We start from the raw sequence: 21,037 nt of genomic DNA, 5'->3' as shown, positions 1-21,037 counted from the left end.
GATTAATCATCCCAGCCAAACCTAGAAGCCATTACTGTGATACTGAGCTATTCAGTAAGGAATAATGCTATAATTAAACCGTTAGCTGGAAATTTTGTGCCGGAGAATGACACATCATGAAGTGACAGGGTCAACAAGCTAAGTCAGCAAACTTGGATACTGGTTTAACGACAGAATTGTTTACATGACCTTCGCTAGTGAATCTTGTTAGTCATTGAATTGCACACAAAAAAATACAAAGATTAGCTTTCATGTCTAGCTAGTGTCAAACTGCTACAATACTAGTAGAGATGTCACACGATAAAATCTCTCACTGGCTGATTACATTTTTACGTAAGCTCTCCCCGTATTACGTAACAGACATGTCTCCCAACTCTACCAGAACACAATCCACTGTTTAGCTGTCAACCAGTGGCACTCTGTAGCGAACTAGTGATCAGAAAGTACTACCAAACATTTGTGATCATAGCTAAGTAGCTAGGACATTGGAGAGTTTTATTAGCTAGCAAAAGAACTTAACTAGCCAACAATTCCCAGCAAATGTAGCATAACAACCTAGCTAGGTTTCATAGACTAACAAGTTAATGCTAGCAACTGGTGAAATGTAAGCAAAACATGCTAATGGACAGAAAGGAAAAAAATGAGCCCATTTTCTGAGCCAGCTGATTTCTGGATCATGCTGATGGATGACGTAAACAGAACATGGTCATTTTCATTAATCACTTATCATTAGAGGATCCTCAGCATATAATATGACATGGAGGACATACATTTATCCGTCTGTTATAGATTTTATTGGGATCATCTCTAAAGTATGACAAGTAATCATCTTAAAGGACTGCTGAAATCACAGGCTTAAAAAGAGAGCGAAACAAGACTGAGCAAGACAGAGGAAGAGAGAGGGTGAGAGAGAGAGCAAGAGAGAGAGTTAATAAAAAAGACCAGATGTTGAAAAGTTCCTCCTTGACGTTCCTGCCTCGAAGGTGCCGATGGTTTGAGATCCATAATGACAGGAAGCCTGGAACCCGGCTTCTGGGAATTCTTCCGCAGCCGTCGGAGGCGTCCCAATTTCCCGTCTTCCATCAGGTTTCACTGATTGGAGTATCTGATGAATCCATTACCCACAGTGCTCCCCGTCGGAACAACAGGCCGCTGGAGGAAGAGTGTACAAGATGGTGGGACTTGATGTTTAAGAACCATGGGCCAGGGCCAACTTAAAGAATACATGTAGGAGTGTGTGCTCAGTATCACCCTGTACGCAAATCTTTAGCATATATATATATATATATATATATATATATATATATATATATATATATATGTATATATCTCTTTAATATGTATATATTATAATATAATGCTAATATAATGAGAAGTAGTCAACACCAGAGCTGATGAAGAACCACCCATGAGCAATATCACACACGGCTGCTGAATACATAATGAAAAATAAAGCAGAATGCATCATCTCGATGTGCTGATATCTGTGCTTACACACTGTGAGTTTGTGTTTGTGGATACCAAGGACTGTGTGTGGATGTGTGTGTGTTTGTGTGCTATTCCAGGACAGCGCTTTGTCACAGATGAAAGCGGATTGCTGTGTGAGAGAGAGGATGTGGCCGCCTGCGCTGGTTTGTAAACTTGGCTCTGATCGGAGGATCCGTTTGGCACCTCACAGCACAACAGGAAACGCTCGTTTACCCCCTAAAACCCTTTCACTTCCCAAACCTCCTCCTACACACAAAACATAAACTAAACAAAAACTCTTTACCCCAAACACCCTGTTTACCCTAACAATGAACTTTCACCCAAAGAAACACACCATGTTCATCCTAACGTCATCTCTTTTACTCAAAATACCCATTTCATCTAAAGAATCCTACAATTTTATTAATTTAATTAATTTTTTTTGGTACTCCAAACACATCGTTTCCCCATAACAATATCCCTCTATGTCTCCATAACAACCCACAGGCCTAAAACCCCTTGCTTGGCCAGAACACCTCTTATATATAATAATAATAATAATAATAATAATAATAATAATAATAATAATAATAATAATAATAAATGTCCCAAACACCAAGCCAAAATAACACATTTGGTCAGAGTAAAGATGTGGATAACAAATACCATGTTTGGACAAATGACCTTATCTATTTTCATAAACACTGTCTGTACCAAACACATAGGTTGAGCAAAATACCACATTTCCCACAATAACTATCTGGCAAAAAACTTTTCTTTCTGGCACCATTTCCCCATAATAATCCCCATAATAATCCAAATACAGTCTTTAGGTGAAATTCCCCATTTCTTCATAAAGTCCTTGATTCTGAACCACTAGTTTGGCCTAAAAACCCCATTTACTGTATCTATCACAAATGTCCAGCCCAAAGACTTTAACCATTTTCCATAATAACTGTTCGGCCGAAACACTTCGTTTGGCCTAAATACCCCATTTTATCTATTATAACTGCCTTTCTTGCAATAAGCACCATTTCCCCATAATACCCATATGGTCCAAACACAGCATTTATCAACAATTCCCCTCCTCTTCATAAAAAACTTGAACCTGAACTACTTGTTTGATCTAATTATGCGATTTATATCTGGCCAAAACAATTTGTTTGGCCTAAATACCCCATTTATTTCAGTTTGGCCCAAACTCCCTTTCCTGGCAACACACCATATTTCTTTATAATAACACTCAAACCTTATTTAGCCAAAATACCACATCTGCTCATAGTAAACATCTGGAATAAAGACCATGTTTAAATGTTTAAAGTTACCTCATTTTTTTTAATGAATTCTGTCTGGCCCAAACACCTTGTTTGATCAAAATACCACATAACTCTTTAGCCAAAACTCTTTGGACTAAATACCCCATTTATGCATCAAAACTACCTGGCCTAAAATATATTTTCCGGCAAAATACACCATTTCCCCATAATAACCATATGACCATGGTGTTTAACCAAAATTCACCATTTCTTCATTTAAAAAAAAAAAACAAAAAAACTTTAGAACTGGGACTACTTGTTTGGTGTAGACACCCCAATTATCTATCAAAACTATATGGCCAAACCATTTGGTTTGGTATAAATACCCAATTTATCTACAGTATCATAATTTTCTACCCAAAACACCTAGAAAATTAAGAACACTTAAAGACTCCTTGGTTGTCCCTCTGACGGAACTCGTAAATGTCCCGTGTAGAAGTTTACAACAGAGTGTTTCGCTATCCAAAAAGATTCAGAGTAGAACCCTTTACAGGAAACTAAGAACCCTTAATTATCCAAAGAACCCTTGAATGTATCTGCCCCAAACACCTCCCCCTTATAACCACCCGAACACCCAAGAGCCTCAAAACTACACTCTGTGCAAGACTAATCTAGGATCACGTCCGTTCAGATCCCAGTCAATACAGCAAGACTAATAGAGGAACCAAAATAAAGACACTCCCATACTTGTTTGCTTCGATACCCAGTCAATGGGTTTTTATTACCACTGAAATTCTTTAACGTTAGAATAATTCCCATTTATGTTTCACATCACTTCAGTTCATATCTTTCAATTGATTTCACAAGAATTTCACAAAGAAAACCGCACAAATAATTGAATAGATACAGTTCAAGACCAGCTATTTAGAAGGACGCGCATAACTAATATGATTAAGTACGGTCGAAATGGAAAATATTACTTTAATAATAAACTCTTTCTTTTTGGACTATTGATTATTGTCATTGTGTATAAAAAAATTAGGCCTGAATGCACTTAATTCTTTCATCTCAGTTGGCACTATAAACATTTGTTCTTTAAGATTGGATAAGCCGTATTTCTGATTTATGAGTTGTTGCAGCGTTAATCGCAATGAGATTAAAACGATGACTGAAATGTGAAAGATAGACAGTAGTTGAACCTCCTACACTCATAGAACCTAACCAAGCCTAGCCTAGAGAGCTCTAAGGCCTCTTTTACTAACCACACTTGCTCTCAAGAACAGTATTACTACATCCTGTTTACTCTGATTTCTCACTCATGAAGCTATCACCTTCCGTATCAGCAATTCTTATACCATCCTTATCCAGTAAAGCAGAAGAAGATCCAGTCAGACCGAATTACTTCTGCTCCAATCTAACTGGTCGCTAAGGTTCTTCACATTCACTCCAGGCTACCGTAATGTACAATTCGAATATCCCATCGTAAAAGTGCGCACACATTAGCATCCAAAGCTAAATGACAACAATGTCACCGGTCGCCTGAGTTTTATGTGTTAAATCTTCAAAGATATAAGAATAAGAACATGAAGACCTAGGACACTGTTACCACGGTTTATTCTCTCAGACTGTGCGACTCGCACGTCATTTAAACATCCAGTTCACAAAAGGTTTCCGCCAAGACTCCAAAAATGATTGTTGACAGCAAAATAGGGTCTAAAGCCGGCTTTACGCCATCGCCGAACGACCAGTTGAGAGAGATAAGCACGTGACGACTCAGAAAAATTCGATTTTTGAACCAGTTCATACGGAAATCCTTTGACACGTCCTATCTCTGAGAAGGATTAGGCGTTTCTCTTGTTGATGTTTTTAGAGGTTATTTCTAAGCACACGAGCGTAAGTTCGATTAAAAAAACGTGACAGGTCCCTGCGTCTTTACTCACGAGCACACTCCATTGTTTTTTGAGTGAACTGGAATTGGGCTGTTTCCACCAGAGGAACCATTAGCTGTGTCAGACGGACGGACTGATGACTCGGCGGTCATTAAGTCTACTTCCTGTTCGCTGTGTGAATAATGGAGAGTACTTCCTGTTTGAATCCTCATGCCGCAAAGAAACTTGAGGGTCACATTTTTTTTTTTTGCGATTTCTTCCTGCACTTGTCTTGTGGAACGCACAGATTCGACCAATCTGGGTCGATCTGCGTCTCATGTAGACGTCGTGTTTTTAACATGTTCGGTTGCTCCGTTCGGAAGGTAGGGCATTATTAGCAAAATTATTATTTTGCCTTTTAACTTTTAGCACGCTGCCTGTACACTACATTTCTGTATTTCTCGCTAGTTTATTGGCGTACCTGAGGATGGATCCTGAAATGCTTTTTAAAAAAATTTTCTACCAAACAAGATAACTGAGGCTAACTAGCAGGTTAACGCCTTATGCTAAAGTTTTACATTAGTTACTAATATATAACTAGGGAATGACTTTTGGCAATCTACAAACACGAATCCGATTTTTAGCTAGCTATGAAACTTACATTTGGAGTGTTGATACGGTTTGGTCTCCCTCGTAGGTTGAAACTTTTTAAAGAAGTTCAGTGAACAGAATTATGGGATCAGAATGCGTTTGGAAATGATTTGGTTACTGGTTAAGCTAGTCATTATGGGTTTTTTTTTTCTAGGCTAATTTCTGACTTGCCGACTTCTTACGTATCGTCTTGTGTCACTGGTTATGATCTACCGTCTTGACTGGTTAGTGAGATGTTATTGGTTGTCTTGTGCGACGTGTTCGTTAGCATCATCTGCTCTTCGACTCGCGCTCCTTATGAGGCGCCTCCTGCGAGGTCGGACGCTCGACACCCACGATGACACTCTCAGTCCAAAACGGATCAGAACCAGTCCCAGGCAGGGCATGTCCGTCGCCACGGTGATCTCAGAGAACAAGGCGCGGTCTCTGGAAACATGGGTGGGGTTGTCGCTGGTCTCGAAGTCCCGGACGACGGCGAGAATCTCCTGACGCTCCGCCTGCTGGACCATCCCTCTGACGTTCAGTACAGCCGAGACATGCTTCCTCCTGAGACAATGAAAAAAGAATACAGATAATTTGTCTTTATCTTTATCTCACGCCATCAATTCATCGAAGGAGGCGTGTGCATGTGCAAGTCAGTCAGCATGAAGGAGGCGTGGCTGAAGGTCAGCTTGTAGTATCAGCATCTTAGAAGTACTGATCGGAGATTGATACTGAGGACTGAGCTGATCCGAGATCAGTGTTATCACCCTGAGATGCTCACTGGATTTGAACTGACAGAGACGGTCAATAACAGGAAGTGGTGATCATATGCAGGGGCACGGGAATGACTTTGATCTGTTTACACAGAACTGCCAAGTGTGTGTGTGTGTGTGTGTGTGTGTGTGTGTTGGTGTGTGTGTGTGTGGGTGTGTGTGGGTGTGTGTGGGTGTGTGGGTGTGTCTGTATAGACCCAGTGTCTTCACTGGAATGTTTTAGCATGTATGTGTGTGTATCTTTTTTGAGTGATGGCACCGGCGAGTCTCCTGCGACCTGGCAAGTACAGGAAGTAGTCCACAGCGACTTCCTGTTGGCTGAGCCGGGTCGTGCGTCAGCGAGCAGGAGCACTGCCAGCCAATGACAACTCGCGCACACACACACACACACACACACATACACATTTATACACACACATACGAGGTTTTGTTCCGTCAGAATGGCCTGTTAGAAAGATTTACGGTGCATGTCAATCAAAGTGTCCCCGCGACCCTGTACGCCAAATAACAGGATCACGGAAGCGTGAATCTCTCTCTCTCTTTCTCTCTCTCTCTCTCTCTCTCTCTCTCACACACACACACACACACAAACAATCCTTGATTCATGTTATTTTCCATTTTTAATCAATTTAAATTGAATTTTCCAAATTAAACACACATACTCTTCAGAATACATAAGCCTGACATCAGACGTACGTCTTTTAGCATTTTTAATGTGAATATTGCATAAAAATAGCTCATGATCTGCTGTGATGACGATTTATTGCACGTTTTCCTGGAGTCTTATATTTTGCTCACTCTCTCCTGTCTCAGGTCTAATGCTATTTTATAGACTTACAGGAAGCATTTATTTCTTTCTTGTTTCTTTTGTTTTTTACAGGTGTTCAGTCTCATTTTGACCAAAACATGAAAGCACACATTGGATTTAAGTCGCTCGAGTGCCCCGTCTTTTCCTGCCGCGCCGCCCTGTCTCGTCTCGTGCCGACCGAGTCTCTGCACTATTCGCAGGGAAGCTGGCACCGAGGCACCTCACAAACCTCCGTCTCCATGGGGACTATTTTCGGCGAGACATTCTTAAGAGTTCAGGAAGGTGAAGGGTGTTGTGAAAAATAGCTGTTCTGCAGAGACAGGAAGAGGCCGGGGTCGAGAGGGTCACTTATTCCCGAGCGAAGTGCGTCTGTGACGGACAGAGTTCAGATCCGCTTGCTTCCGTCCGCCAGCTCTGCACTTATAATAATGATGAAACGCTCAGGGTGTTGAAGGTCCGAAGAGATAATGCTGAGTAACGGGCCGTGTTTCTGCTGCACCTTGCAGAGAAACATCCGGTTCTGTGTGTGTGTGTGTGTGTGTGTGTGTGTCTGTGAGAGAGTATTTCATACCGAATATCTGGGAACTCCTTCACCAGCACTCCCACCTCCATCTGAATAGAGGGTGTGTCCTCCAGGAGGATGATGTCAGCCACGTGACCAATCACATTATCCAGCCAGGAACAGGTAGACTCCTGAGAGAGAGAGAGAGAGAGAGTGAGAGAGAGCTGTATCTTGTATGTTGGGAGATTGGAGTTCTGCGTTCCCCTACAGAGCTCCTCCGTGTCCGATTCTGACCCCTTTAAGCTCCCCAGAGGAGTTTCACATAAGCATGAGCTATAAATATCCTCCGACACTCTCTCTCTCTCTATCTCTCTATCTATCTCGCCCACACACTAAATATCCTCTGTGGAAGTAAAAGCCTGTTTGGGCATTTCCACGGAAACAGCCCTAGCGACAGAAAGCTTACAAAGACAGCCAGCAGGAAGTGCCCGAGCGGCCCACTTCCTGTTTTCTGTTAAGATGATGGACGGGTGATTTAAGTGAAGCGCCGGACAGATAAGAATGGCGCTGCTCATGCACATAGGAAAAAAAATAACGGTTTAGCGTCCATGCTGAGGTTCTTCTTAAATTAATGTTTGATTGTACAACAGGGTCAAGGGAACACAATGATCTGTATATTTATATGTATTTGTGTGTGTGTGTGTGTGTGTGTGTGTGTGTGTACCAGGTCTTTAAAAAGTGCTTTAAGCTGTCTGGCCTCGTCCTGCAGCCGGAATGCGAGTCTCTTCCTCATTTTGAGTGACGTGCAGATGACCCGCCCCCTCATGATGGCACGCACGTATTCCACCATGAGCCGCCTGTGCACCTCGTTCACCAGAGTCTGCCGATCAATCAGTTACGAGTCAATGAATCATAAAGTCAACGGATCAACGATTCAAGAAGTCAATTATGCAATGAGTCAATACGTCAATGAGTCAACAGGTCAACAAGTCCATGAGTCAATAGGTCAATAAGTCAATATGTCTACGAGTCAATAGGTCAATGAGTCAACAAGATAATAAGTCAACAAGTCAATACGTCAACGTCAATAAGTCAATGATTCAACAAGTCAATAAATCAATGAGTCGATACGTCAATAAGTCAATGATTCAATAAGTCAATGAGTCAATAGGGCAGTGAGTCAATGACACAAAAAGTCACTAAACAAGTCAGTAATTCAATAAGTCAATGAGTCAATTCATCATGAGTCTGTTTGATTTGAGTAACTGAATCAATGAATCAATCAAACAGATACAGTACATTAGAATTTTAGTGAAATATCCAGTTTGTTGTCAGATGTTTTTTCTATACATGTATACTATGTATATATTACAATAAGAAAAATCTGTGTGTGTGTGTGTGTGTGTGTGTGTGTGTGTGGTACCTGATAGGGAGGACAGTCCATCCTGCGGAACTTTTTAAAGTGCTGTTTGATGGAGGCCTCGATGCTCTCATACGCCTCTGTGTTGTTCAGCCATTTCTTTCTGAGCAGTTTATCAAAGAAGGGCTACAGGGCAGAGAACACACACTGCTAGACAACACTCACAAGGGCATGCACAAAATCATATTCACATGTGTGTGTGTGTGTGTGTGTGTTTATATCTTACCCTAATGCTTTCGAACAGTCTTTCGGTGAGAACCCGTACAGACTGGTTGATGATGCGGTCGAGTGACGAGTGCGCTCTGTGGGAGGAGTCTTCACTGCCGAGGGGGTCACACTGCCGACAGCGCTCCACAAAGCTCCTACACACACACAAACACACACACACACACACACACACACATACACACACAAGTCACAGATTACACTACATTTGAAATCACTTGCAGTGACGGTGTGTGTGTGTGTGTGTGTGTGTTTGGTTTAGTTTATAGATAACAGAGGTGTGTAATCAGGAGAGCTCCTGAACTGACCTGAAGGGAGGGACGCAGTTGGCCAGCGCGATGGTGCGGGACACGTAACCATCAGCTCGATCCCCGAACTCCGCCTGAGTCTCGTGAAACATCTCTACCTTTCTCTGGAAACTAAACACACACAAAGATGATCGTCAAAAATAACACACACTATAACCATCATCATCATCATCATCATCATCATCATCATCCTCACCTGTGGAGGAAGTCGGCTAACCCTTTGAGAGTGCACCGGGCCACTCGAGCTCCCAAAGGCTGACTGACACCTGTCGATCTGTCCAGGTCCACCTTCAGCCTCTGACAACACACACACACACACACACACACACACACACACAGAATAGCTAGTCTTTATCTACGAGTGATTATGTACATTAAAAATAATGTCCAATCACTCATGCTAATAGCAATGTCTGATCACTCATGGCAATAATACAGTCTGATCACTCACGGTGATAGCAATGTCCCATCATTCATGGTAATAATAATGTCCGATCACTCACGCAAATAATAATATCCGATCACTCAGGGCAATAATAAAGTCTGATCACTCACAGTGATAACAGTGTCCCATCATTGACTGTAATAACAATGTCCGATTGCTCATGCTAATAGCAATGTCTGATTACTCACGGTAATAATAATGTCCAAACACTCAAGCAAATAATAAAGTCTAATCACTCACTGCAATAATAATATCTGATCATAAGAATATAAAGAATATAAACACTAACAAATGGGCAAATTTCACACACACTAATGAGATCGTCTGCATAAAAACGTTTAGCTAGACACTCACACATTCACACACATGTATATGTGTTTGTGTTACCTGTATGATTGACCGTGCGAGGCCAGACTGGTACTCTTCAATGTGTAACGTCTGAGTCCATCGCTTCTCCTCATCCTCCAGAACGTGAGAGAGCTCCATAGTTACCTTATCCTACACACACACACACACACACACACACACAGTAATTTACTGTAATTAATTACAATCTCTACATAATTGCTATAAAGCTCCCGGCAGTTAATGTTAACCTCGTAATGCACCATGGAGACTGTAATTACATATTAGCAGGAGCTTTAGCACTATGTTTCCTCTCATTAACTTAAACTACTTATCACACTGTCCATGGTACTGAACTGAAATTCCACTTCTACTTTGGATTTGTGTCTATATACAGTGGGTTAGTGTGTGTATACTGAATGGGTCTCGCTGTGTGTGGGTGTGTGTGTGTGTGTGTGTATACCCAGATGGTGTCAAGACACTCTTGTTCCAGTCTGTCCATGACCTCGGCAGGAAGCAGTGGCTCGAGAGCTCCACAGTCTACAGACCCCATAGCACCCACCGTGCCCAGCACGTCCCTGCAACACACCCCTACAGTCAGCCGGAATGGTACAGACCAGGATTGACAAAGTGTGTAAATGTGTAGGTGTGCGTACACTCTGGTTATATAGTACTCAGTGTAAACATAGGGAACCTGATTGCGTGTAATATTTGAAATGTCATGACATTTTCTATCTCCACTAAAAGACCCAAACCCAAAGACCCAGGGCTTATTTCCAGACCAGAAAAATGTAAACATAAGTCTGAAATGAAGGAAGTAGGCTCATCCACTGCAAATTAATATTGCAAACCTTTTTAAAAAAACAAACAACCACTTTAGTCATAGACTAAAGATCTGTAATATGTTGTTAGCAATCGATTCACAGAGAAATGGTAGGTGAAGGTCTACCTGTTGTAGATGTTGTAGACCCAGTCGAGCAGTGAGTAGATATCGGTGATCTGCACTTGCCCCGCAGTGATGGTTCGGAGACGTTTGGCCACGCCTCTGTGGTAGCTCTGCATGTACACCTGAAACACAGAGAACTCCTTTGGATACACTCCTACCACGTTCCTCCTCACCGCGTCCATGTCTTCCACCACTCGGCCTCTTAGCCGATCCAGGAACGTGCCCATCTGTCCTGCTGTGATACCCCCAGGCTGTGGCAGTGACCAATCAGCAGCCTCTCCTACTGCCTCCGCCCACTTTTGCCTCATCCTCCGGGGACGCTTGCTGGAACGGACCCCCTCAAACAGGTTGGACTGGGCCTCCTGGCACTGGTCAGAGTGCGCCCTCTCATGCAGGTCAGGCTGGGCCCCATCACGGCGCTCAGATTGAGCCTCCTGGCGCAGGGCCCAGATGCGGTCGGCGTGCTCCTCCTGCTGGATCACAAGCACGACTAGGCCAAGCTGGGGGCCGGCACATGGTTGCCGTAGGGACTCGCGCACCACATCCCACATCTCTCTCTGCAGTGCCTCATAGAGCAACTCGACATCTTTAACTTTCCTCAAGCTTGCGTCCCAGGCGCTTGGAGTCTCGTCATCACACTGGCCCACCAGGGAGAGCCACAGAGGGGAGGACGGAGCGGGAGGGGTTGTAGCAATGGTTGTGGGGGTGGTGGGCGGGGTTTGAAAAAGTGTGGGGTCGAGTTCGCACTCTCTCTCCAACTCTTGGATGTGGGTGTCGGCCAGCAGGAGGTCTCGCTGATTCACCAGCTGCAGGATTTCGAGGACTGAAAAAGAAGAGAAATGATTTTAGAAATTTCTATAAAACTTTTTTTTTTTATATCAAAACGACCTGTGAAAAGTTTATACTATACAGTTGGGTCTATATATTTCTCAGAACTGTTGACGGTGGGCATATTATTGAGTGGGACGTCCATATATGATCTCAAACTCATGCCCTTCAACCATTTCTCCAACCAGAAATCATGGGAGGATAAAACAGTATGAATCGCGGTGAATGCGCGTACGGCCGTATACAATGCAGGGCTCATGTCGGGGAATATGAGCAAGTACAATGCAGCATTGGAGGGTTCTGAAGCGTGTGAACATCAGGAAAGCAGTCGGCCCTGACTGAGATCCTGTGCTGATCAGCTAGCTGGGTTGTTCAACTCCATCTTCAACGAGTCTCTGTTGTTATTCCTGTGCCAAAGAACAATAAGTCCTCTACCCTAAATAACTATTGTCCTGTAGTCCTCACATCACTTGACATGAATGTTTTTGAGAGGCTTATCAAAAACTCCATCTGCTCCTCCATCCCTGTCACCATCGACCCACTCCAGTTCGCCTACCGCCCCAATAGGTCTACCGAGGAGGCCATCTCTCAAATCCTACACACCACCCTCACCTACACCAACAGCAACAATGTGAGGCTGCTGTTTATAGATTATAGTTCAGCTTTCAATACTATAGTCCACACAGGCTGGCCTCCAAGCTCAGGGACCTCGGACTTGATGCCCTGTCAGTGACTGGGTCCTGGATTTTCTCACAGGCAGACCCCAGGTAGTCAGAGTGGGCCAGTTTACCTCCAACACCATCACCCTGTGCACTGTGCACTGGTTAAAACCTAGCAGTGAGGAGTATGAAAATTGAATAGTGTGATTTTAAAATTGTGTCCGGCGTGTGAGAAATACATTATGTACTGTGTGAAAGTGTGTTGTTTTGTCATTAAGGGTGTTCTCGCAATTAGAACACTCTGAGTGTTGACGCAGCTTCTGGCGAGAGTCTTATCTGGATATGCAACTCCGCAGCGCAGTGAACGTACGTCGTTTCCTGGTTTTCGCGAGTTGATTGCCAATGACTCAGAAGGACCTTAAGACCTCAAGCTACTTATTAGGAGCAAAGCATTGTGGGTGAGGCGATGAAGTCTCCAGCTGTAGACGGAACAGACTTCCGGCTTGTTAGCGATCCAAGCACACATCGATGGGCTGCCAATAAAGAGCTCAGGGTTCACAGGTGTACAAACTTCTGCTCATGCAATTCGGTTCCGTTTAAGCATTCCGGTCAACGCTCTTTCTGTCTCACTTGGACGAGGAAGAAAAGAAGGCGTCAGTCGGGTCAGGTTCTTGTGCTTGTTCATTCTGATGTGCTGACTACAGAACAGCAAGGTAAACATGCTGAGGAAAGACGGGGGTCAGGTCAGATGCATGTTCTCGCTCCTGGCCTTCTCTCTCTCTCTCTCTCTCTCTCTCTCTCTCTCTCAGTTTCCCACTCTCAATATCCTTGTTTGTTTTCTTGCCTGAAGTCATTATTCAGAATCCGTTCATAAATTACACGTTGTGCACGCTAACCCCATTGTAGTCGAGCACGTACAATCCTTCTGAAGGTTCTCACCTGAGAGCGGCTCTCGACGTTTGATGGGCGTCTCTTCCTCTGGGCTCTCCCGCTCTGCCTCCTGGGAGTCGCGGCTGGTGAGAGAGTCTCCACGGAGTTTGCTCAGGCTTCGCAGGAACGAGGGTCGACGGTCAGCATCCTCGTCATCCTCACCGTTCACCTCCCCCTCAGGTAGACTCTTCCTCCGCTCGCTCTTCTTCCTCCGCCCGGCCAGCCTGGACAGAGGGAACAGACGGAGGGACAGATGAGGTGAAGACAGCAGTATAACAAGTACGACAAGCACAACAGCACAATTGTGAGACGTCGCGTTATCTTCGTACAGATTTTCCAAGACAATGACGTTAAATGTGATAGAACACTCCAGTGCCAGGGTTCAGTTCTCTATGGGAAAGTGGAATTGTTTGGCCAAAGATCACACTTACATACACAATGTTCCCCTTTCCCCTAAATGTAAACGAGCAGCCAAGGCATATTTGGTGTCCTGAGTGTGTTTCTTTTGTTATGTACTGGAGCAATAAGTAATGAAAGTGTGTCTCACCCCAAATCCTTAATTTTTGCCTCAAACCCTTCAATTTCTTCACCGTGTAGTAAAGTGTTGTAACATTATGAAGACCGCCATCTTGGACATCTTGGACTTAGTTATCATTCCACCCTCCTAACTCACTCCCCCCTCCCTTTCAGAAGGCATGATAATAGAATTGCACTTTGAACTTTCAACTTAAAGGTGCAGTTTGTAATTATTTTTTTTTTGCATTGGATCTTGACCTCTAACATATCATATCACTGAACAGAGACCTTACAAAAACGGTGATGTGCAACATCTGATTTTTTTATTATTTTTTTTAAATGTAAGCTTCCGTTTAAAATTTTCAGGGCCAGAAAGGAGCTCAGCCACCTTAGCAAAAAAACAGCTGCTGGCCGCTTCCTCATTTTGCGTAAAACCAACTCATTAGGAATATACTGTTTAAGCAACGCGGGTGGGGCCAGTCGAGTGTTTTTATTGTAATTGCAATTCACCTCGCAGGTAACAGAGGGCACTAAACATTACAAACTGCTGCTTTAATTTGGTAGAAATTTGCTATTTTGTCAAATCCTTGACTGGGGTTGATTCATGTACGTTTAATTCGAGCCTGATCGGACACATTCGTTAGTTAGTTTGAAGAAAGAATCGCTGTATAAACACTGCTATTAAAGAAGGAGGAAGGAGCGTTGGAAGAGTAAAAATGGAGCCGCATTCTTTCTCATTACATCAGCACTCCTAAACATAGCCCTCTCTCCATTTACACAGATCTATAACTTTATAGTTAAATATTTCATCTGCTCTCTCCAGGAGTGTTTCCCGAGGCGTGTGTTCTTTAGCCAGTTTCCTGAATAACTCCATAAGAATTAATTAAGCAGCGGTAGGGGTGAACGGACATGACCTGAGCGTTTCATTGTGTCCCTCCTGCGAAACGGTTTTCTGTGTATTATAAATAAACAAACGGATGTGTGTTTGTGTGTTTACGATGGGAGAGAGACACAGCCCACCGCACCAGGGGAAACAATGTACCTGGTATTAATAGAGACAATCTTTCCACACAGACCTACCACACACACAATCAGCGCTAATTATAAAAAAAAGCCATGTTACTGACAGTGTGGTGCTAATGAGGGCGCCGTTTTAAGACAGCGTGAAAAACAAAATGTACATTATCAAGCAATTCCACCTGGTCAGGCAGGTGGTTGATCAGCTATGACACTTATGGTGTCTGAAGTTTGCTTCTTTAGTTTTCAACTATAATACGAAGCTAACGATCTTCTTGCAATCGCTTATGTGATCTTGGTTTTTTGATATATGAATAATTCACTGACCTCAGCAAGGTCATGATCTCCTCGGATGGTCTCCTATGATTCTTCTTCTTCTTCTTCTTCTCCTTCCCGGTAGTGGGCGTGGCCGGCAGGGTGTTGCTCCACACGTTTCGTCCAGTCAGGCGCAGCCCCTTGCTCAGTTTTCCCAACGTCTTCAGCGGTGACGAGCCACATATGCGCTCCAGGGTCCCTCTCAGAGGAGAGCTACCCTTCGACCTGTCCGTGACCTTCAACCCTCCATGCAGTTCCGCATTCAGCTCATTCTCCAGTGCCTCACCATCATGTGAAGACCTCGTCAGGCCCCGCCCTCTCTCCCATACCCCGCCTTCTTCCTCGTTCCAACCTACGTCTAGGTCCACGTCGTCGAAGGGGTTGAGGCTGGATGGTGGAAGTATGAGTTCGCCGTTGCCGGGGTTACTCTGTAGCGCTGTTTCGCTATTGCCATGGTTATTCTTAAGCATCACGTCACCGTTGCTGAGGTTACTCCGGGACCTCCCAGGGAGCTTCTTCAGGATGGGCATGTTGGCTCCGGAAGGGTTCGACACTAGGAAACAAAATGGCAGTGGGACCGTCCTGTCAACAGAGCATAATCACAGGATTTAGAAATCTAGCATTTAAGTCAAACGCAACCTTTTGTTGTCGTTGATACCTAAACACGGGACAAGTGCATTTTATTGGAAATCATGAATCCGTGCTCTGAAAATGCGAACACAAACACTTTTAATACTGTTCAAGTGGTTCAAGCCAGGACAACAATGTTTCTAGGCACCTTTAATCTACGGATTCCCAGCATTCAAGCTAGCTAACAACTCTGATAGCACATAGCTACATAGCTAAAGACCCAGGGACAGAACGAACAGTAGGACAAAATGATCAGAAACGTCAACATTTACCTCAGAAATATTAGTTATTTATGAATATAAGGCTCCGTATTGCTAAAGTTACACTCCAAGTATATTTAGCATTAACTGCTAACTAACCTTCCATAGCCATTAACACTGTCTCACGACTGTGTGTTTGAAGCGATCATAAACATGTTTGATTTATTTAAGATTAAAGTCACGAACAGCACAAGGATGAAACATGGAATTCATGTGGAATCTTCTAGCAAACACGGTGAAAACATGACCATGTCTGAATGTAGCATGATAGCAGAACTAGCAGTTGCTAATTTACTGTTCGAATGTTTACCTGAACAATTTGTATATTATAAAGAGAGACTGAGACTTGGTAAGAATAAGCAGTCGTCTGTGTGTGTGTGTGTTTGCTTTGCTTGGCTTGAACACTTGTGTTTGTTGAATTAGTGCCGTGTTTTCACTCCGGGGTCTGGAGGTGTATCCTCTTCCAATATTTTTATCTCGAATAGGAAACTGGATTCATAAATATTGTACGCCTGAGAGGAAAGCGCTGTTTATTTCTCTGGTAATGTGTGTGTTTTAAAGACAGTTTTTATGTAAACAGCAAATGGGAAAAACTGTGTTTTGTTTGGCCCGGCTGCTGAGCAAGTTCTTCGGGTCAACCCATAAAGCTGAACAATTACAGAGGAGAACTTGTAAAGCTAGGTAATATAGAAATAGGGAACACTGTTAGCATTACGCTAACAGAGTAGAGATTAGACACGAAGGTTCGTTAATGCTACTTAGCCTGCTAGCGTGTAATTAAACTACACGAGCTAAGCTTTAAAACAAGCAGCTGGTTCAGAGCTAGCTATCAAAGGGCGCCATAAAATAAGAACTTGAATGATGTTTGAAAATAAAGTTAATAAAATGCTACATTCATTCATTTCTTGCATTAGCAGGCTGACTAGCACAGAGAGATTCTGATGAATGCCTGGGTGTATGTTTAGCATTAGCTTTCGGCTTTAAGGTTTTTTTGAAGGGAACAATTGAGGGGGAAAATCTTTCTAGTTTAGAAGTAAAAATAAGCATTTTAATAACAAGTATTATAATTCATTTTAACCCACAATCCTGCCCAAATTTGACCACTGTTTGTATTGTTGAACAGGACTAACTAACTAGCTAGCTAGCTAGTTCACTGCTATAAAAAATAAAGTTTATTTATGCGGTTTTATGTGGGTTTGAAGATTAGCTTCCAACTAGCTAGCTTCCTAGCTAAAGTAAAAGTTGTAAAAAATTGTAGCTAAATTAATCATTTTAAGCTACCACCCTCCTTGAAAATTTGAACACTGACTGACTTTGATAACTAACTAAGCTAGCTAGCGTGCTAGTTAGATGCTATCACTCAAAATAAACTTTTAAATAGGGTATAAATGTACAAAATGTAAACTGGGTGGAGGTTTTAAGGGGGTACATCATGGTACATTTAGACATGCTGTGTGTTAGTACATTTCCACACAAAGATGTGTTAAAAAATAACACAAAGTAACACAGAGGCGTGTTGTTCATACTTTTTTCCCTACAGTTATCCTAAAATGCAATTTGTTTGCGTGCTAAAATTCTACCAGCATGCTCAGAAAATAAACAAACAGTTGCATGAAAGTCAGGTGACATTTATTAAAATCCTTCAAACTTTTGACAGATTGTAAGAATTGGAGTTGATGCATCTTCTTACAAATCTCCCTGCCATCTGGGAAGACAGGAGTCCCGCTCGCTCTCATTTCAAAAGCTGTAAAAGAGCAAAAAAGAGAGTGTTGGTTAGTTGTTAGCTACAAAAAATATGGATAAATGCCTATGGGCTTGAACTGAAAAAATGCGTTACAGAATCCCAAATTTTCGAGCACTCCTTGCCTAAATATCACAAACTCGACCAGGCATTTTCTGCAGCGTTAACGCTAAATAGTGATGAACGCTAACTTACCGGTGGTCATTTGGTTTCCTCGCCTCAGGACTCCGACTCGATCACGATCGAAAGCTCAAAGCGGCGAACGTTCGCTTTGAGGCGAGTTCAGAGTTGGATGATCACGTCGCCAGCGCAGTCCACGACGTGATTGGACAATAATTGAACCCGTGTTGTGTTGGTCACTCGTGTGAGGTTTTTTTTCTTTCTTTCTTTTGTTAACATGTTTATTGGATAATGTAACACATGTTGTGTTGAAATAGTAATAAGGGGCAGTGGTGGTTAAGGTTGATGGTTAAGGCTCTGGGTTACTGATCAGAAGGTCGGGGGTTCAAGCCCCACCACTGCCATGCTACCACTGTTGGGCCTTTGAGCAAGGCCCTTAACCCTCTCTGCTCCAGGGGGCGCTGTATCATGGCTGACCCTGCACTCTGACCCCAACTTCCTGACATGCTGGGGTATGCGTAGAAAAAAATGCTAACATTAACATGCCCTAATGCTGGACTTGGACACACGTTTCCCTCCATCCAGTCCCCTAGAGCCTAAGAAATAAAACACCTATGACGTGTGTGTGCATGCGTGTCAGGACATCTGCGACAATTAAAACATGTTCTACGAATACTATATTAACACCGACACACACTCTGTAACACACACACACACACACATATTCCTTCGCACACCTGTTCCTGCAGGAAGGTCTCTGTGTGTGTCAGCATATGGATGATCATACATGTGTCAACACCCACACACTCCATCACACACACTCAGACAGACACAGGGCATGGTTCTGACTGGTTTATGGTCTGCAGCTCACAGAGTGTGCGACTTCAGGAAGCGCACAGCGGGTCGGGACACGTACGGAGTCATAGCCACAGAGCTTATATAACCAACACGACATGACATAAAAGGGACAAGAGGATGGACATAACCTCACGCACGTTTAACGATGCAGCGTGTGTTCGTGAGAGCAACAACAACAAAAACACAAGTCATGACCCAAAGCGATCTCCGTTATATATCTTATATTCCTGCTAAACTCATACTTTTAGTACTACTCTTCTACTGGTTTATGATAAATATAAATTCACACTGTTTTGTTGTGTTGAGAATATCGAAATATCAAAACTTTGCCCCCCCCCCCCCCCTTCTCCATGTGGGTTCTAGGTGCAGTATTTTCTGAGTGTTAGAGCAGATTATTACTAAACCTGAGCCGAATCATAACTGTATACTGCACGTATACCTGCGATATATTCATTTGTTAACTTTAGCAATTTTACATGTTAATAAACCACTGTTTGTTTGTTTGTTTGTTTGTTTTACACAGATCCAGGATCCGCAACGTTGACCTAACTCTTAGTTTTAACTCTATAAGAGTTCAGTTAAACCTCTAAGAGTTCAATTCAGTTGTTCTATAAGAGCAGTGGCACTGACTGAAACTCGGGAGCACCTGGCAGTTTTCTTCGAAACGAGCGAAAGCGATTCGACCAATCAGAATCATTGTAGCGGCAGATAAATTTAAGATAAGATAAGATAATACTTTATTAATCCCCAGACGTAGAAATTAGGGAAATTTCACCTAAATCCAACTTTAACAATCTGAAATATCAGCGTTCCTCAGAAACCTAGTGCTGATCTTCTGTATTTCAGGAACATTCCGGTGCTTTTGTAAGTCGTGGTGTGGTTTCTGTTCATCCGTTAGAATTAGAAGGTATTTTGAGCTCAAGTAATTTGATTACCTTTGAGAATTTCCGGTAAATATATGCGATTCTACCCTTGTGTGTGTGTGTGTTTTTCCAATAGTTTTCCACAATATCGTCATGTTATCCATGCAGTGTTTTTGTTCTTCTCGGTTTGGAGGATGGAGAACGTTGCTCTTTACAGATTAACTAACGATCCAAAGAGTTTTCTTAAGACTAAGATTATTAAATACTCTACACAGGATCGTTCTTGAGAGTGTAACCGAGGCAAAGGTTCGACTTAAAGTGCTTCAGTGACACTGAACAATTCGTTATGGTTGAAAGTAGATGCTCGCAGTGAAACACATTTAATGAAATACTATGGAGCAAAAGTTTACACACCTGCGTGGCCATTTGAGAGTTTCCACTCTGCAGCTTCGGGTATTCAAACACTTTCGTCAGTCGGAGTTCAATTATTGATGAAAAATTTGTCATCTTGTATACACACACACACACACACACACACACACACATACGGTCTTACCTTCAGCTCCAGTGGACAGGCGCTTCACTGCTGTGCCATTCCCATGTGTGAGGGTCCACAGAAGCGTCGAGTGTGTGTGTGGGTGTGTGTGTGTGTGTGGGTGTGTGTGCGTTTCTTCTTCAGAGATGCCAGACAGGTCTGATGGAATGTCGGCCACCGGCACTTCATTTGCTACCAGATGCTGATGTGTTATCCTGAGGAAACAGAAGCACCCTCCCTAAAAAACACACACGTACATAATACACACACACACACACACACACACACACACAAACAGCCTCGGAGAAATGAACAGCGCCGGTGTGAACTTCACGTTCAATTCTGAATTTTTTTTCCAGTTTTCTTTCTGTCATCTTCTCACTGAATTCTGGGTTCTGGTTGGTCAGAACGAGCTTTGCGCTCATTAATTCGAGCATGTTATCGTTTCCATAGTAAGAACGTACCCAGGAACTCCCATGATGAACACTCCAAATAATCTATGGCTAGTAATAAACAGATTTGACAAAAAAAAAAATCGATTTCTGTTGTTATTTAACAAAAGACGACACATAATTGTTGCTATGGTGACATTGTCTGTAAGGAGATGTTTATTCGACATTTATGGAAGGAGTCTCCAGTGTCAGAAATCAAGCTGAAAGTGCTTTTTTTTTTGTCTTACTAACATCAAGAGAGAGAAAACCACTTTTTAGTGAGGGAACTGAAGTGAGAACAAGAGCTAACTCGTTTCTCGATGTTCCACGTTATTAAA

General features: G+C 42.8%; 1 protein-coding gene across 2 annotated transcripts; it reads right to left on the bottom strand.

The window, feature by feature from the left end:
* Positions 1–4,994: 4,994 nt before the first annotated feature.
* exoc3l2a (exocyst complex component 3-like 2a) lies at positions 4,995–20,658 on the bottom strand. Of its 2 annotated transcripts, none has more exons than XM_053618334.1 (13): positions 20,290–20,658; positions 15,274–15,843; positions 13,423–13,637; positions 11,000–11,819; positions 10,514–10,628; positions 10,093–10,203; positions 9,457–9,557; positions 9,261–9,371; positions 8,954–9,089; positions 8,731–8,853; positions 8,032–8,187; positions 7,377–7,498; positions 4,995–5,788 (listed from the first exon to the last, which is right to left on the bottom strand). In XM_053618334.1, the coding sequence occupies exons 2-13, from the start codon at positions 15,789–15,791 to the stop codon at positions 5,479–5,481; spliced, it is 2,838 nt and encodes a 945-aa protein (XP_053474309.1). In that variant the 5' UTR covers positions 15,792–15,843; positions 20,290–20,658; the 3' UTR covers positions 4,995–5,478. The 2 variants fall into 2 exon arrangements, with proteins under 2 accessions (XP_053474309.1, XP_053474310.1); XM_053618335.1 differs by having other exon boundaries at positions 15,274–15,814.
* Positions 20,659–21,037: the final 379 nt, after the last annotated feature.

This window comes from Ictalurus furcatus, chromosome 28 (assembly GCF_023375685.1).
Source record: "Ictalurus furcatus strain D&B chromosome 28, Billie_1.0, whole genome shotgun sequence".
Taxonomy (NCBI): domain Eukaryota; kingdom Metazoa; phylum Chordata; class Actinopteri; order Siluriformes; family Ictaluridae; genus Ictalurus; species Ictalurus furcatus.
The sequence above is the reverse complement of the archived record's forward strand: the minus strand, read 5'-3'. Positions and strand labels throughout refer to the sequence as shown.

Excerpts from the sequence above, each read along its gene's own strand:
- exoc3l2a (XM_053618334.1), bottom strand. The coding sequence starts at position 15,791 with ATGCCCATCCTGAAGAAGCTCCCTGGGAGGTCCCGGAGTAACCTCAGC. Across the intron at positions 9,558-10,092 it reads TCGCACGGTCAATCATACAG|AGGCTGAAGGTGGACCTGGA; the intron begins GTAACACAAACA and ends GTGTGTTGTCAG. Across the intron at positions 9,090-9,260 it reads AACTGCGTCCCTCCCTTCAG|GAGCTTTGTGGAGCGCTGTC; the intron begins GTCAGTTCAGGA and ends GTGTGTGTGTAG.